Raw genomic sequence first — 17,737 nt, 5'->3', positions numbered from 1 at the left:
ATCCATCAGCGCAGCCCCGCGGAGGCCGCGTGGAGGCTCCGGGGGAGACAAGGCCGAGAGACAGGATAAAAATGAGGGCGCACGGGGCTGAGGGCAGCTAGGCGGCCCCGAGCCATTTTTTAAAGGCAGACAGGGCAGGTGGGAGCGCGGAGCCGCCGGCTCCTCCGTCCAGGAGCTTCCCGGCCCTCGGGGCCCAACGAGGAGACCCGGTGCACGGGCCAGGGGTCGGATCCCACCTGCGCTGCCGGCAAGGAGACCCTCGCGCAGGGCGCAGGAGCCCCTGGCACGTCCCGGGCACGCCGCGCGAGTGCGGGGAGCCCCGCGCCCCGCCGCGAGCGCGGGCGGAGGCCGCGGCCTCGCTCCGCCCGCAGGCCGGGCCTCGCCCGCGGGCTGCCGCCGGCCTGGGACGTGGTGCCACCTCGCGGCCCTCAGCCCGCCTCTCGGGGCCGTCCCCGCGCCGCCGCGGGTGCGCTGCGGAGGCGGCAGCGCCGTTATGGGGGCCTCGGGCACCCCCAGCGAGGCGAGGGGCCGCTGCAGGATGGGGGCCACCACAGCCCAGGCAGGGGGAGATGACATTTTTTGGGGGAAAAAAAGGAATTTCCTCACAAGGCTTCTGGCGGCCGCATCAGTTTGCGCTCGGGGCAGTGAAGTCCTGGAGGGCAGCGGGCTGAGGCCGCGGCCGGGCGGCCGGGGAGAGGCCGCGGGGCTCGCGGCGCCCGCAGCGCCTGCCCCGGCCCCGCCGCGGGTCAGCGGACAAGACAGCGCCGCGGCGCTGCCGCCCCGCGCTCGGCTCCCGCAGCGCCAAGCCGGGCGGGAATGCCAAGGGAGGGAGCCGGGTTCCTGCTTCACCCCTGGAGAAGAAGCCTCAGGAATAGAGGTGCCAGGAGGAACCTCCAGCAGTGCCCTGCACAAGCACTGTGCCCACTGGGCTGCTCGCTGCCTGCTCCAGTGGGGATTGCACGGCCCCAGATCCCCCTCCTAAACGTGCTCCCTGTGTCCCGGAGAATCCTACACCCCAACCCTGTGTCTCACAGGGACTGCACCCCATGTGCCGGGTTGGCAGCTTCAGAGGGGGCTCCTTGCAGCAGAAAGGGTCACTGCTGCAGGGCCCGTCTGGCCCCGCGGCCGCTCGCGGTGCCTCCTTCCTCAGCCAGGACGCGGCTCTGCCCCACATCACGTAGTCATTCCTGCGCCCAGCGCCCTTCCCGACACACTTACACGGCCTGAATCAACAGAGCTTTCTCCATTCAGAGAGCAGTTTCCCGCGCAGACAGCCCCGCTTCCAGGGTGGGAGCGCACGGAGGCAGCTCGGGCCGCACAGGCGTGTCCCTGGGCGCAGCGGGAACCACATGGATCTCGAGCCAACACGGCTGGTTGTTCCCAAAATGCAGGTTTGTTTGGAAAGGCAAAGGTGGGATGGAGGAACAACAGCAGAGAAAACAAGAACTGAAGCCTCAGGAAAAGCGGGATCCACGCTGAAGGAGAGGCCAGACATTCCTGCTGCAGCCGGTGCAAAGGAAGCGGGAACGGGCCCATGGAGGCAGTGGGGGGGCGAGCTGGACCCTGGCCTTCCTCCCATGGCATCAAGGGGGGACTACAGAAAATCTGCATTCCGAAAGAAGTGGGGCTGGTGCCGAGCCCTGCCAGGACACGGAGCAGGGGCGCCTGGTCAGGGCCAAAGCCCCGCGGCCGCTGCCGGGCACCCGGGCACCGCCTCGCTGCCCCAGCGCGGGGCCTGGCCCAGGGCGGCAGCACCCCGAGCGCTCAGCGCAGCGCTGGGGGACACGGCCGAGCCCAAGGGTGGCCAACCTGTTATCCAAATAGTTGCACCTTTTTATTGGAGGAACGTTAAGTGTGACAACGGAGGCAGTGCTCACAAACAGATACTAAATCCCTTGATGGCGGCAAGCAGGTTTCCAGAATGGTAAAGGCAGACGTGACCCTTTCTGCCAGATCTTTCCTTTACAAATGATTCTTAATACAGCAGCAAGAGCAACGACATCCTTTTAAATAAGGTCATAGAAGAGGCAGTTTGTATAAAATACATCAGGAATGAAAAGGGTTTTTTTTCCAAAGTGTTAACATTCGAAAAGTTTAGCTATCAATAAAACCCATGGAGGACAACTTAAGAGTTCACTAAACAAATTAAAAATGAAGTTTAAATGATATGTAAATCAGGAGTTATGAATAGCTTAAATAAATGGTTTAATACCAGCAACAGGAAACTTCTTTTGGATACCCTGTGTAAATAAAAGCAGTGTATTTCTCCTCTGTACATTCAGAAGCATAATTTATTGGTCACCAGAACAGGCGTTTCTTTCTAAGCCTCTGTTAGCTGAGTGGCATGGACATGGTTTGTCAAAATATCTTCCAGATAAGCAGCCACTCTTACTCTAGCTTTGCCCTCCAGCTGTTTCTCTAGCCCACCGAGATGCTCAATAGCTCCCTTCACTGCTTTCTCCCTCTCACACAAGTTTGTGTGTGTTTCTCCTTCATCCTCTTCAACTCCAGATTTCATGTACTGCAGGACACAGCATTTGATGGCATCCCCGCTTTCCGAGAGAGTTTCCGAAATGAACAGCAGGTCTGTAGTCTTTGCCAGGCTTAGCAAGTGAATCAGAGCTTGGCAGATCTGCGTTCTGAGGCTAGCGCTGTACTTGAATTCCAGGAAGTCCTCAGTGTCCTCACTCTTCTGCAAGGCCACCACCAAGGCACTCCAGATCTGGCAGAACTGTTCGCTGGGTCCGTAACACTCCCTCTTGCTAGGGATGGAGAGGGCCATGGCTGATTTGATTCGGACTTTAAAGTTCTTGCACGACTTCACGACCGAGCAGAGCGCACTATAGGCCTGTGTGGTCCAAGGAGCCTCTCCTAAAACAAGCAAATCCCAAAAGACTCAAACAAACAAAATCCATCAAAACACAGTCCCTTGAAACACACAAAGCCATAACTGTATCTCCTAAATATTTACTGGGCTTACATTACTCTATGCTGATCTAATGAAAGAATTATGAGTTATAAAAAGCCAAGTTAGTTAAAATAGTTAATGTTCTGAAATTTTGTAGGAGGAAAAGCAAGATGTTGCATCTATTCACAGCTATAATCCCATCCTCACTCTGTTTTCTAACATGATAGAGCCAAATGAATATAGCAAGCTATGCCTGCATTAGCATTTGCAGGATTAGAACCTTTTTCACTGGTAACCAGAGTTGTTCTGGGTTCTGAGCAAGGCACATTTCTGGGTAAAACAGCAAGATTTGGCTCTGTTTGTTTGCTTTCTCCTCCCCCAACACACTCATAACAGAGACCTTCTTATCAAAACCACAACCACCTGCTGCGTAAATCCAAAGCCAGTGGGACAAGTCTACTCACCGAGTGGCAAGGCAGGGTTCTTGAACACATTCCCCAGCGCGTAGCACGCATTCCAGCGCACCTTCATGGTGGCCTCGCTCTGAACGGTAGAAATAAGGGCCTGAATGGATTCCTCGATGGCTTCCCTGAACCTGGGGTTCCTTATGTGATACAGCTGGAGGAAATGAAGCAGGTTCCCAAGGGCCCGGACCGCGTTGCTCTTCACCTGGAATACATACACATGCGGAATTATTCGGCCTTCTGACTTACAAGCAAAGCTTTTGTGAAGCCTGCTACGTAATCGTGCACAGAGTCAACAAGGAGCCCATCTCGACTCAGACTGGTTTCTTATCAGATCGTAACTTCCTAAATGCCAACACAAAGATCATTCTCTGCAAACGGCCACCTGCTAGAAGGAAAAGAAAGGAAAGAAAGAAGAAGAAAAGGGCACCATGGAAAAGCGAAGCCAAGTGCCCCGCGGGTTAGGAGCAGGGGGACACGCAGACGTGACCCTGGAGCCGCGAGCGGAGCAGCGGAGCTGCAGCCGCCCGGGTGCAGCGGCACCGCAGGGCCAGCGGCCGCCGTCCCCCGCACGCCAACCCAGAGCGGAGTGGGGCTGCCAGCTGCATCGGGCACTTTGCAGCACTGCCAGGAGCTTTTCTGTACACAGGGACTTGCAGTACACAAATAAAATACAGAATACCCCACAGCAAGTAACTGCTGCCTTTTTTTTTTTCTCTCTTTAAAAAAAGCAAGAACTAATTACACTGTGATAAAGCCCTCCTTTCCCTCAGTCATACCTTGTCTCTGTCTTTGGATGCTTCAGTTGCTGAGCGTAACATTTTCAACAGGAGGAGATCGGAAAATTCCTCCTGAAAACTTTGTCCCATTGTTTCCCTAACAGAAAAAAACATATTGAAAATGAGCTGCTCCTATAATCCATCCTCAAAGATGTGATACAATCCTTCTTTATAAGGCATTCGAACAACCTTCACTCTTGAAAAGGCTAATATGTAAGACAGACCTTACTACATGTGACCACTGTGCTTATTAATTTAAAACCAAGCTATCATTGTGAGAAAGCCTGTTAGCAACGCATTAAGTCTGTAATAAAAGACAGAGGGCAATGAATTGCTGAGAGGTAAAACAGGAAGAACATATGGTAACTATTTCTCCTGTTAAAGATGTAACAGTAGGCTGGACTGCCTTTAGTCTTTGGCTGAGGAAGTGTTAAATATTTATTAATCTTCTTCCACATAACACAGAAGTCACCAGGAAACATGCAGTTTCATAAAGTAACATATAAGAAATAGAAAATTGAAAATAAACTGGAATCATACTCTTGAACTACGGATTTGAAAACATTAAATCAAACAGATGATATGAGATAGTCAGAAGAGTGTCCTACATCAGTAGATACACAGGTTCAAGAGTGGTTAGAAAGAAGCATGCAGTTCAGGCACATTTAACTGCATTTTCTTCCCCACTACAGGCATTTGACTTTTCTGATACTGAGCAGATAGCACTAGAATACTATTGCTGACAGAGCAGTTCTGCTTACGCACATGTTGACGATGAGGGTGTCCGTAAGGTTGCCCAGGGACCAAGCTGCTTTGGCACGGACGTTTGGAGATTTGTCATGGAGGGAATTCAGGATAGCATTTGCCGTGTCTGCCACAAACATCACATCCTATGGAAGCAAAAAACACTGCAAAGTTAGAAAAATCTTTCAAAATTCAGGCGATTTCTTTAGCAACGTGCAAGACTCAGCCTTTCTAGCAAAAATGGAATCTGCACAGAGACCAGCTCATTAATACATCCTTCTTTTGAATGCAACAACTTTAATGTGTTTCTAGTGTTCTCAGTACAGCTTTGTTTGATCTTTAATTAGCAGTCTAAGCCTTCCTGGTGACCAAGTTCACTCTCTTGGGTAGCTGCTGCTAAAAGAGTTCAATGTATAATTTAATTTCAGTGATACTTTAGTTGCTTTGGATTTTAGCATAATTACCTGGACTGCCAATCTCATACTCATCAAATCCCATTGTTAAGAAAGTTAATTGCTTCTGCAAAAATCCCCGTTGACCTGCCAGTCTAGCCTTCACTTCTACAGCATGTTGTATTTCATGTTCATTCTCTTGCCTATGAAAAAGGCATCTTCTTTCACAATATTTTGCAATAAAATCTCAACTTCACCTACTGTATAACTTTACTGCAATAGACTCCCGTTTAAGACTACACTGCTAAAACAATGCTTATCTCAACCAAACAAAGATCAAATTATACAGTAAGCAAAAAGACATTTTTCCATAGATAAGCTTGACTTCTTATTTTAAACAGAACTCAAGCTTTCCCATCAGAAACTCAAGATCTACGGAATGGCGTGCAGCTGTCCTTTTCCCAACTCCACTCCTTTTCCCAAATCTTGCAGATCCTGTATGCCAACCTTGCTTTCCCTTTCTGGCCCCAGGAGCTAGGGGAAGATCCTAACCTTCCTCTTCCTACATGATACTCGGGCTGTGCTTCATCTCACATAGCAGAACTGCACTGGTTCTGTTCGACACACATGGCCAGAGCAGAGCTGGAGACGGCAAAGAAAACTTTACACACCAAAAGTCAAAAGCAAAAAGGAAGGTCAACTCATTGCGAAAGAACTCATGTCCCACATCTTATGGTTCAGCAAATCCATTGTAAAATGACACAGAATGAGAAAAGTGGGCCAGTTCTGACCTGCCGAAGGCAAGAGAAGAGGATGTAGACTCCAAGGGCACGTGCGGCAGCAGCTTTCACCAGGGGGTTCTCGCTGTGGTTGAGGCCAAGCAGCAGGGTAATGCACAGCACCTGCCGGTCACTCTGCAATGGCAAGAGAGGAACTGGGAAACCTCTGTCTCACACAGCGAATCACCTGATGAACTGCTTGAAAGACTCTACTACATGGAATTTGTAGAAGCTACATATCATAATAATCTCTTTCAAGTAAACAGACTGGAATTTCAGGATGCTAAACAGGATAGAAAAAAAGTGATCTTGTTGCTCTCTGTTAACATTTTGATTTTCTTCATGATCTTACCCATCATACAAATGCAAAAGGTAAATGGCTCTTCCATAATAAAATGGCATGGATCAACTGTCTTTTCCTGTCCTACCTAACTAGGTACCCCACAGACGTGTAAGAAAATTGTTGAACAGTGACTGAGTCGCTCTTCCCTTTCCATAAATGAGGACAACGAGGCAGATTAAGTTCATGCTGGCTAGTTTGCCAGTTTACTAGTCCGCAACAAAAATGCACTGTGCTGCATCAGAACAAGGGTCAGAGTGGGCACTGACTTGACCCTGGCGTGGTCATAAGCTGAAGAGTGTGCACGGGATCAAAGTACAGAGGGATGAAGTACATGCTGTGCTTGGAGAAGCCAGACGGAGAATTCCGGAGATACTGCTGTACTAGCAATTCTTGGGCAAATGAGTTCTGGCAGAATACTCCCCATCAAGAAGGGCACAGTGACATAAAAGGAGCTGCACAATACAGCGGTGACACACTGCCAAGGCTTTAATGTTTGAAAGCATATTTCATGTTGCAAAAGGAGAACAGGGCCAACAAATTTGTTTGCTTCTGCCAGGACAAACATTGCAGTTTAATGCTTTATAAGTCAGTCAAAAGGAAAAAAAAAAAAACATGCATGCAAACTGGGGAACAACATCAGTCCACTACCTTTAGCCTAGCTGTCATTTCCAGCACTTAACCTGCAAAAGAGTAACCCACCTCATCACCTCCAGGTAAAGAAATTCTTGCCTTCCAATTCCCATGCACCACAGCCAAGGCTGAGTGGTCATTACATTTTCCAGTCTTCATAATATTTTTTGCATTCTGAACAAGCTGAGATTATCGAAAGCCTTCCCTCACCTCCATGCTACATACATTTTAAAAGGCTCTACATTACTATAATCTGGTGAACAAGAACAAAATCTCACTAGGCAAAAACACCATATTTGGAGGTGCCCCTGTTACCTGCAGACTGCTGAAAGCTTCTGGTAAGATAGAGGAAAGAGCGTCGCAGGCACTTGTCTGAAGAGTTGCGTGTTGCGAGTTCTGCAGGGCACCAGGTAAAGGTCCATTTAACATCATAGTCCAGAAAGCAACAACCTACAGAGAAAAAGCCAAGCTTATCTACTTGAATGCAACAATTATCTGTCACTGGTAAAACATGAAAATATTATCAACATGCTTACTGCAATAGATCATCTTTTCTACGATCTTTAAAAGAGACTTACAGCAAGTGGCAATCAAGCAAAGTGATTATTGCAACTGTTTATAACTCTAAAATAATTACATGGCATCCAGCTGTATAAATTATTTTTCAGCCCTTTTAGTACAGCTATAAAATACTCGCTCATTGAGTTCAACGAAGCACAAAGCTCTCTGACATTTCCACACAGCAATTTCCACTGTGATAACTAGTAATGCAAGAAAGTGATGAAAGTGATGAGAGACTCCACTAGAGTCCTTACTGGGGCTCAGCAGACAGCAGGCTTATATCACACACACACACACACACACACACACACACACACACTTAAAACAATAGCTATCAATCTTGCCAGCTCACCTCAGCAATGCTAGGGAACTGAACACTTGAGAGGGAGGAAGGCAAGTCTGCCCTACTGTTTCATGCAGGAAGTCTGCAAGAAATGATACAAACCAGGCCCTATGCTAGTGCAGAGTACTGCCTTTCTGCAATTACTTTATCTATATCCACTCCAGTAATTTTGCAGGGAATTCAAGAAACAAAGCCAGAGCATGAGGTTCAAGAAATGAAGTACAATCTCCAATGAAGCACATGCACTTACCACACTGACTGGCACTCTCTGATCAGGGGCAACGGCTGCATCAGGTTTGTACTGCTGTACTACACCCGTGCCCAGCTCCTCCAGAAGCTGCAAGAAAATGATTTGGTCTTTAACAAGGATGATTCTAGCATGTGAACCTATGACAATTTTTACCCAGAACTATACTTATCTACCAGGGAACAAAAACAGAAGATTCAGATTTATATTTCACTCAACTCTGTCCCTGTCAGGGAAGAGGGGTAGGGCACTTAGGGCAGCATAACAAACTGCCCGGCAAAGAGGGAATCAATTTGGCCCTTCCTTTGAATGAGAAACTAGTGATTCTGCATCAGCTGACATTAAATAGGAGAAAGGTCAGTACAAGCCTCCTGGTGACTTAGAATCACAGCATCATGGAATGGTTGAGGTTGGAAGGGACTTCCATAAACTGACGGAATGAGAGAGTTGAACCGAGAAAAACAAACAAACAAACAAAAAAACCCACTGAAAATCAGAAGGAGAACAAGAGGGAATAAACAGGGAGGTGAAGACAACAGTGTGGGACCCTTCTATCAGGAAAAATCATGTTTGGACAGACCCTGAGGACATGCATCTGGATGGCAGTGACAGAAATGACCTTGCTACAAAGTAGTGACAGCAACAGCTCTCAAATACTGCAGGAGATGCCCTAACCAAGGAACATTTTTTCCTTTCCATTACCTAAATCACAATAATTCTCCCTCTACCCCTACCCCACTGGTACTCCCAATGTGTAATCCTACCCCAGTGTTACTCCCACTGCCTACGCTCGGTCCGACTCCCACTGTCTACCCTTGGTAGTTGTTAGCAGAGCAACAAATCTCCATTATTTGCAGAACACACCAATAGGTAGAACTAACTTGATAAAACAACACTGTTGTTCCCTCGTGTTCTTACCTTGGCTCCATGAAGCTGAATAGATGGATCTGTTTCTTCCATGCATTTGCAAGACACTTCTCCAAGCTCTAGCAAATAGCTCTGAGCCATAGAAAAATAGCCTTTTACAAGAAGAGCCAATACCTAAACACAAAGATAAGAAATTCCACTCAGTATCTTCCTTCTATTAAATCAAGTCACTCCAAACTCACAGACCTTTTTAAGAGGCTTAGCCAGCACAGTGAACAAAAACCAGACTCCGGTGTAACAGATAGACCGTGTAGCACAATGTTGAGAATACCAAAGCTAATTAAAAACCTGCAGCAGAAGCATTATCAGGTAGCGACATGATTAATTATTTACTGAAAGTTACTGGGGTACATGGGGTACTGGGGTACATGGGGAACTCTTCCCCATGTACCAGCACACAAACAGGAAATATATAGAAATAATAAAGGCAACAAAATCACAGGCAGGTGAACTTGCTGCTACAGGTTAAGTATGGGATGGCTTTCCTGTGGAAACAAACACGCACTTAAAATGTTACTGCTCTTTCAGTCACAGCATATCAGATATGCTTCCCTAGCAAATGCATTAGCCTAAATCTCACTGAAAAAGCCAGGAGCACATGCAATTCATGAGTGAGGCTCAGCTGACAGCACGTAATTCGATCTGGTACCAAGCTGTTCATTTTACAACCCAGTTGTCCCTCCCCACCTGTAAGGATTCCAGGCGAACGGGAGATGGTTCATAAACATTCCCAGATGGAAAGTTAGCATCGCTGTCAGAACAGGGATCCTCTCGGGGCAGAACGATGATGGAAATACAGAGGCGGATAAGCCAGCATGGCTCTGGATTCGGAGGCTCCCCTTCCAAGCGGAGTGTTTTTCTCCACTGCTCTGAAGAATTAGAACGATGAGGGGTTCCAGTACCACTATTATTTAGTCCTGAAGAACTGGGCTGTTGCAAAAGTAGCTGGACTTCTGGTAGAGGTGCTTGTATGGATACTATGGCTCCTAATAATGTGAGACTAGAAACTCTTACATTAACATCTGCAAGAAACAGCAGTGAAGAGGGAAGAGAAAAACAGGCTATTAGCATGTCAGTAATCAGTGCTCTCCTTCAGCAGTTTTCAAAGAAGAAAGATCTCAACATAATTTGACAGTGACAGACCTATTTATGTATTTACCAAGCACAAGAAAAGAAATCCACAAGTACTGCACAACATGCAATGCCAAATTAAGGTATAACATCTGCAATAGTATCCAGTCAAACGGAATACAAACCTTTATGACAAATGTATGGCTTTATCTGGTTCCAAACTCTTGTCAGCAGACCAGGCTTTAAACGGTTGTATGGGGCATTTGAAACCAAATTTGCAAGGCACTGAAACACACAAAAGAACATACATGGAAAGGTGTTTACAATGTCAGCCTGGCCTCTAACAGATTTGTTTTTACATCTGCAATTCAGGTCATTTAAACAGCAAATTATCTGATGGCACCTGAAAACAAGTGGCCCAGCCACCTCCTTTCAGAAAACTGAAAGTTTACAAGTGTGCCTTTTAGAAAAAAAATATTCTACTACTGCGACCTGGCAAAAACACCAAGTAGGGTAGCATGGTAATTACCTTGATTATTTGTGTCAGAGTTTGAGAGGAGGATTCTGCTACCAGGGCTAGCAGCAGGCAACGGTGCAATTCTCGGATGCTAGAAGCAACAGTTACAGAGAAGGGCGTAAAAGCCCTCTTGTGATCATTGGCATCCTCAGCAACAGAAAGAAACTGCTTAGAACCTTCCAGTATGGCTGAGAGAACTTGAAGGGAACAGGCACGTGTCTGAAATGAATAACGAGGAAAAAAGTTCCTTCAAATAAGAGAAAATCCTCAACTTCTCTTTTACATACTTGTTCTTGAGGCCATTACACCACATCTTTCTTTACCTAGAAAAAAACTTCCAAGTAAGGACTGGAAAAATTCCTCACATCATTTTTCATCCTGATGATGCTGGCTGAAACATATTTCTATAGCATTTGAACTTTCTTTGCTAAAGCTCCTTCACTTCTCAATTTCCAGCAATCGTAATCTGAACAACTATATCATCAGAAATTTCCTCTTCTATCTCTTTTAACATCTTCTTTGAGGTGATGGAGGAGTTTAAAATGTATGAGTCTCCAACAACCATTTCTCGTAACTTTAGACAGCATAGAACCAATTCATTGTTTCCTTACACAATATATTGTCTTTCATTTTGTGTAGTACAGTAACAAAGGCAACACAAATCCAGGAGCCAAAGTACGCTGCTTACTGAAGGTCCGAGAATGCAAATCAGAAGATTAATACTTGAGAAATACAATGTTTTCAGTTCTACAGAAATGCCTCACCTTTGGAGAGGGGTCCTTTAATGCAATCGTCATCAAAGACACTGACTGGGGGCTGCCAATACCAGGCCCATCAGGAACAAACGCTGACCAGTAGCCATAAAGAATTCTTTTTTCTATTGACTTTATAGCAGAGAGGAAACAGGCTAGAGCTCCCTGACGAACTTTGGCTTGATAAGATCTTAAAAACAAAAATAAAAAGACTAATGAAATAGCATCAGAGAAAAGTAATGGACTTAACCTCCTTCATCTATGTTAATGGCTATCTGGAAGAACAGCAAGTTCTGAATGAAGAATACGTCATTCTTCCTATAGAATGATGAGGAGCCTGTACATATGTAAAACTGGTGCCAGATCTATGAAAACAAAATGTATCATTGAATGTGATAGTTTTAAGTTGAAATTGTTAGCAACAAAGGTATTTTTTTGCCACCACATTTTATGTTTACACAAATATTTACCTCGTTTTGCTTTGAATTCCACCTTCAGCATCAGAATATTCTGATTCACTGCTGCTGATTCTTTTCCAATTATTATAATGTGAAGATAAATGATTCTTTTCAGGGCGCATGTGTGCAAAATCCAACGCATGACTCCGAGGATTGGAACACGGGCTCTTCTGCACACCCCCTGTGTGTAATTTCAGCATGTCTGTTTCCTGGGTTGATTCATTCCCTGTATCAGCCAAATCTTCTTTCGTGTCTTCCCCAAACTCTTCCTTCTTTTGTTTCCCTTTGGACTTTTTTCTTCGGTTCTGTTTGAAGAAGAAAATTAGATTTTTTGAGTCTTCTAGAATAAAACCTAGAAAGATGTTTAAACATTTTACAGTTCTAAGTTTCTTTACTAAGGGGAAAAGGTGTCATCTGAGAAAAAAACTGTTAATGCAGAAAAAAAGTGAGTGTAATATAATAAATCATGCCTTCAGTGAAGTTCATCAAGTCAGTTTCATGTCATGGTTACTAAAGGAGTCATTTTTAAACAAGATTACCAAAGCGTTATCACAGCTGCTTATCATCCTCTATGCAACGGCACTGCACATATAATATCCTGTGCAATAACACTGCATAGATATAAGCAGTCACATGCCATTAATACATGATAGCCTGCAAACTCTGATTGTAAATAATAATGCTAACTTCAGCTTTGGCCTTTGTGAATCAGCAAATCATAACATTTGCAAAAAAAATCTTCTTTAAAATCTTACTTCACATAAAATAGAGAGGAACAGCAAATGTTCCTGTAGTTTTTCTGAATTTAGCATCTAGAAAGCAACAACTCAACAACATGACTATGCAACTTTATTTTGTCTAATGTCTTTCTGATAATCTGTAATCCAAAATGCTTTAACAAGGTTAAATAATAACCTGTAGAGGGATTAAGCAGAGTAGATGAGGGAGAGGGAAAAAAATGCAGTCTTTAGATGAACTTGACTTCCCTATGAAAGAAGTCAAATAATTGGACACGTGTTAGGGGAGAAAGAATGCAATTTATAAAATGAAAAGCTCTGACCAGTCTGCAAGCAGTTCCACATCTGCAGGCCAAGAATTCTTGGCTACAGATGAATAAATGATGCACACAGAGTGAGGAAAAACAATCTCTGCAGAGCCATTTGTTTCAGTCATTTGAGTTTATAACGCAGTTTTTTTCTGTGTAGAGATTTATAATCAATACCTATATAGAACCTAAAACGTATCACATGCTCAGAACACAAAGACACTGTCAGACACTAATATGATGTCAGGTAACACACTATTACAACACATACACATACGCACACCATCTGCATGCAATAAAAGCAACGTATTTTCAGGTTACCCCTGTTTGCTTAAAGGCAGCCAACTCCGATTGCTCCTGTTTGACGGGCACCCTTTTATCGTACTGAGGTAACGGAGCTGGGTACAAGGCGGGAGGCATTTCTATGCTCAGTCCTGGCAGGCCGTGAAACATACATTTCTAGAACAATAACAAAACCATGTTAGTATTCCTCTTGGTTTATTACTTTGCAGTATGACTTGCAATGCTTTCCCAGGTCTTGCCTCTACCCACGCTATGCAACACCTATGTAACATTTTGCAAAATCTCAGATTCAACCATCTCTAAAGACTTTAAATAAGACAGACAGAAAGGGGGCCTTCTATCTTTTTCTCACATTCCTTTTTGAGGAGAGAAGATGTTGAGACAAACTCAGTGCCGTTTGCTTTACATCTCACACTACATTCTCCTCACTGTGCTAAGGCTTCTCTGCTCCATTTTCTAATCTCGTGCTGTTTCCCACTTGACAAACATGTACCTTCCAGTCCCTGCCCTTCTGCAAATGGATTTGAGTATTTACCTTGACTACTGCAAGAAGGGATCCAAGATGGTCAGTTTGCATTAGCTTCATCTTCCCACCATTTAAAAGTGACTGGATACCTTTCAGTGCATTTTGCAGCAACTGAGAACAAAAGCACAGAATGACTTATTTTCCCTTCCCAAAACACTGAAGGTTTGCATCTTTCAGGTGAGCACCTAAGCAGTTCTGGTTTTGCTCAACATAAATACTGAGAAAGTCACTTGGGCTATCTGGTTGAAAGACAAGAGAAGGTGCGGATATTTGAGCAGAGTCTCAGTTAACAACATTCCAAGTCGTAAGTATAGTACATCTTCTATAGCACATATGCTTCTGCCAAAGAGGAAATATTTGATTATGGCACAGTTACCTTTCGAATTCCAAATTACAAAGTGACTCGAATGCTCTATTAGCAGTTCTGTGAGCAGCACAGAATTAACTGGAGGATTCTGGACTGTTAAGCTCCCATTTACCATGCAAAAAGTGATGTCATCTACATCAGGGGTCTTCGAAGACTGCAGAATACTTAGGAAAGTTTGAAAACAGACATTTCTGTAAGACTCATCCAAATACGGCTGTCCAGGTACGCTAAAACAAAAGCAGGAGGGGATAAATTGTAGTTTTTTTAGTCCATCACACAGCTTTTTAAAATCAACTCAAATCCAAGCACTCCTCCATAGAGGACAGCACACCCTCAGAAGCAAGGCTGGTTTTTAGATAGGGATAAACTTGATCACTGTAAAGAACAAAAGAAAACATTCTGCACCCAGAGCCAGTACAATCACAGCACATCGTAATCTACTTCTGTTGCCACCTTCTCAATTACAATAAAACTCCACACTCAGCTCAGCAAGCTGTCACGTCTATAAAAGCTGATGTTTTTCATCCCACGCTTTTCATAGTCAAACTCTAAATGATAGGATCTAAAGATCTACTTAAAAATACTCTTGCAGTAAGAGTCATATTATATTCTTATATATGGAAAAAAAAAGCCCTAAGAACTGAAACACAGAACTCATTGAAGACAGTTCCGTAGGTTTATGAGCTAGAGCCTGGCACCTCACAGCCATTTTGTGTGCACATGGCATCTCATTTACAGTAGAGGTACCGTTATTCCTTTGGGAAAGAACTAAGATAATAGTTAAAGATGTTACCAAATTAGTTAAAGTGCATAAGAGGTTTTTAGGCAAAATAATGGCATTTTAAAAGGGTCCTGAATGACTTTCGTCCTTTCCCTAGCTTCCATGAAGTCTGGCCAGCTTTAATGAAACATTTTAATATCCACTTGTCTAACTGCACGAGGGCAATTGCATCACTATAATCTTTGCCACCTTAAGTACCCATATTTTATTGGCTGGCCATAGTTGCAATGGCTTTATATTAATTAAACAAATCTCTTTGTAATGGATTCTTAAGTATCTGGTACCATCAGATTTAGTTATCTCAAACCATCAGTGTTTGTTTGGTAATACTCACAAAACAATTCTAATATTGCAAGCGCTTTTCCTGAAATTAGGATTACAGAATAGTTGAGGTCAGAAGGGACCTCTGGGACAAGAGCTTGCAGTACTACAATTTCAGAGTTCACATTTATGCACATACAGCTTATAGGTCCTGCATTCATTGCGTTTGGCAGAAACTGAGGAGAGTAGCTGGCCACCCTGCTGGAATGGCATCTCCATCCATCCATCCATCCCTCCCTCCCTCCCTCCCCTGCAGAAGTGGCCACCCACCTGAGGCACAAGTTTGCCATGCTGCGCACCGCTGCCCTCCTGAGCTCCACATCGGGCTGAGCGCAGTCACTGTACTGGAGCAGAAGTCCAGCCTTCCCCAGCAGATCTGGGAGGTACTAAAACAAACCATGAAAAATCATTATCGGTCAGCACTGCCCCTTCAGCCTGCTGATCCCTCCTCACACCTGTGCTAAACGGGAAATATCTGACAGCTGTAAATTCATGTGTCATACAGAGATTAAGTGACTAATGTGACAACATTCACTTGAAATTTCTCTTCTTTGGTATCAAAGAATCATCAGTCACGACTACAGTTCAGACTGAGTCATAATTTATGCCTTCTCCTCAGCCACACAGCTACGCCAGTAATGACAACTGTACCTAACTGCTGCGGTTACACAGGCTACAAAACCACAGCTCCAACACCACAGCTCGCACGCCCCCCTCACAACCTCAGGCTTCAACCACACTGCAGGAAACTTCTCTGCAGGCTGCCAGGCTCGGTGAGTGCCCGGGGATTCCACCTGCCACAAGTGACCACTTAGCAGCAGGAACAGGCTTCAAGACTGAGACCTGACAGCCTCCTCTCTGAAACAGTCTCGAGTCCACTGCACACCAAAACCTGACCTGGTTACAGCGTAAATTTCAAGATTCTGGAGAATCACGCACTGCAAACACTTGAGTAATGTGCAGATTAAAAAGCCCTACATTCTTCCTGCTGACATATAGGCACAGTAGCTGCTTGGCATCCAGACCCAGCGTGCCCTTCCGTAGCAGAGTTCCTCAGGTCACACCAAGGAACTCTTCTTCTTGGAAGAAGAGAAAATACAGAGAGCAACAGCTGCAAGTTTTACTGGTAACTTTCTCTTGCTTATAAACCCACCTTCTGGCATTTAGGTCCATTATTGTAAACAAGAGCTGCTAAGGCTTGCAGAATTTCAACATGCGTCCAAGAGCTGCATTGCTTAAGAGCAGAGATGGAGTAGGAGAGAAGAAAATTCAAGTTCTGTTCATCAACTACCACCTGTGATAACAAAAAAAAAAAATGCGGTGAAGAAAAGAGCATCATCACGTGCTGTTGAAGTCAATATATCTGCCTCTTGGTGGTGATACATCATCACAGCAGCAGCCCACATGTAAGCAATCGATAAATCGCCAGAAGCATCTTCTAACCAAGGACATTTCTCCTGGTGCCTCGTTCCTGATCAGAAGCTGTTGCTATATGAGAAACCCCTCGACTACACTGCAGCCACAGATGAGGACATATGACGCTAAACGTTACAACAGGAATCGGGGTGACTCCCCACGCAGGCCTAATCCACGAGACGGGCAGTGGTGGGGAAAGCAGGCACAGCCAAACCCTCCGTACCTGAAACCTGTTCAGGAGGTGATGGATGAGCTGGGAGACTTTGCTGACAAGATGTTCCTGATCAAAACTGACCAGCTGGCAGGCCTGGACGAGCAAAGCACAAACATCCTGGAAAACAAGGCCCCGGGTTATTACTTAGAGACAAGAAAGCTAATAACGTATGGAAAGGAATGAACCAGCAGCACGTGAGCTTCCCCTCGCGCATCCACACGCATCCATCCAGGACCCGCCAGGCAACGGCACACATTCAACTGCAGCAGCGCCACTCAAACAGCACCACCGAAATACCGGGAGAAAAGGGGGAAAAGTGGGGGAAAACGGGGAAATGAAAGAAAAAAAAGGGGGGGGGGGAGAGGGGAGAGGAGGCAGGGCCGCCAGCACTGTCCGCGCCGCAGCAACGGAGCCCGAGCCCCCCGCGCCGCAGCCTGCGAGCCCCCGTTCCGTCCCGTCCCGCTCCGCTCCGCTCCGTCCCGCCCGCTCGCGGTACCTGCGCGCTGGGCGCCGCGGGCGCCGCCGGGCCGCAGCTCTCGGAGATGAGCTGGTCGAAGAGCAGGTGGAGCTCGGTGCGGCGCGCGGCGGGCCGCTCGGCGCCGGGCTGCGGCCGCAGGGCGCCCAGGCGCGACAGGTAGCGCCGCAAAGAGCCGCCCGCGCCCGGCTCGGCCTGCGGCACCGCCACCGCCGCCATCTTGCGGCCTCCCGGCAGCGGCGCCATGGCAACGCGCGGCGCTTCCGGGGCAGGCGCTACGGCGGCCGGCGGGGCCAAGCGCCGCCAGATCCCGTCCGCCTCGCGCGCGCCTTCAAAGAGCGCTGTGGAGGGGGACGAACCGGGGGGCGCGGGGC

At 46.2% G+C, this 17,737-nt stretch overlaps 1 protein-coding gene across 1 annotated transcript; it reads right to left on the bottom strand.

Annotated features, from left to right (window-relative positions):
• Window positions 1–1,935: 1,935 nt before the first annotated feature.
• HEATR6 (HEAT repeat containing 6) lies at window positions 1,936–17,582 on the bottom strand. Its single transcript, XM_026047954.1, has 20 exons — window positions 17,385–17,582; window positions 16,898–17,005; window positions 16,412–16,552; window positions 15,529–15,644; window positions 14,269–14,383; window positions 13,799–13,900; window positions 13,282–13,419; window positions 11,928–12,220; window positions 11,470–11,647; window positions 10,718–10,924; window positions 10,374–10,473; window positions 9,805–10,139; window positions 9,109–9,231; window positions 8,194–8,280; window positions 7,355–7,489; window positions 6,079–6,201; window positions 4,917–5,041; window positions 4,152–4,248; window positions 3,373–3,577; window positions 1,936–2,871 (listed from the first exon to the last, which is right to left on the bottom strand). Exons 1-20 carry the CDS (start codon window positions 17,580–17,582, stop codon window positions 2,321–2,323), a joined length of 3,477 nt encoding a protein of 1,158 aa, XP_025903739.1. The 3' UTR covers window positions 1,936–2,320.
• Between the last annotated feature and the right edge of the window lie 155 nt (window positions 17,583–17,737).

Source organism: Nothoprocta perdicaria, unplaced genomic scaffold (genome assembly GCF_003342845.1).
Source record: "Nothoprocta perdicaria isolate Ctin4 unplaced genomic scaffold, notPer1 scaffold_50, whole genome shotgun sequence".
Taxonomy (NCBI): Eukaryota; Metazoa; Chordata; class Aves; order Tinamiformes; family Tinamidae; genus Nothoprocta; species Nothoprocta perdicaria.
Note: the sequence above shows the minus strand (reverse complement) of the source record. Positions and strands in the feature narration are given on the sequence as shown.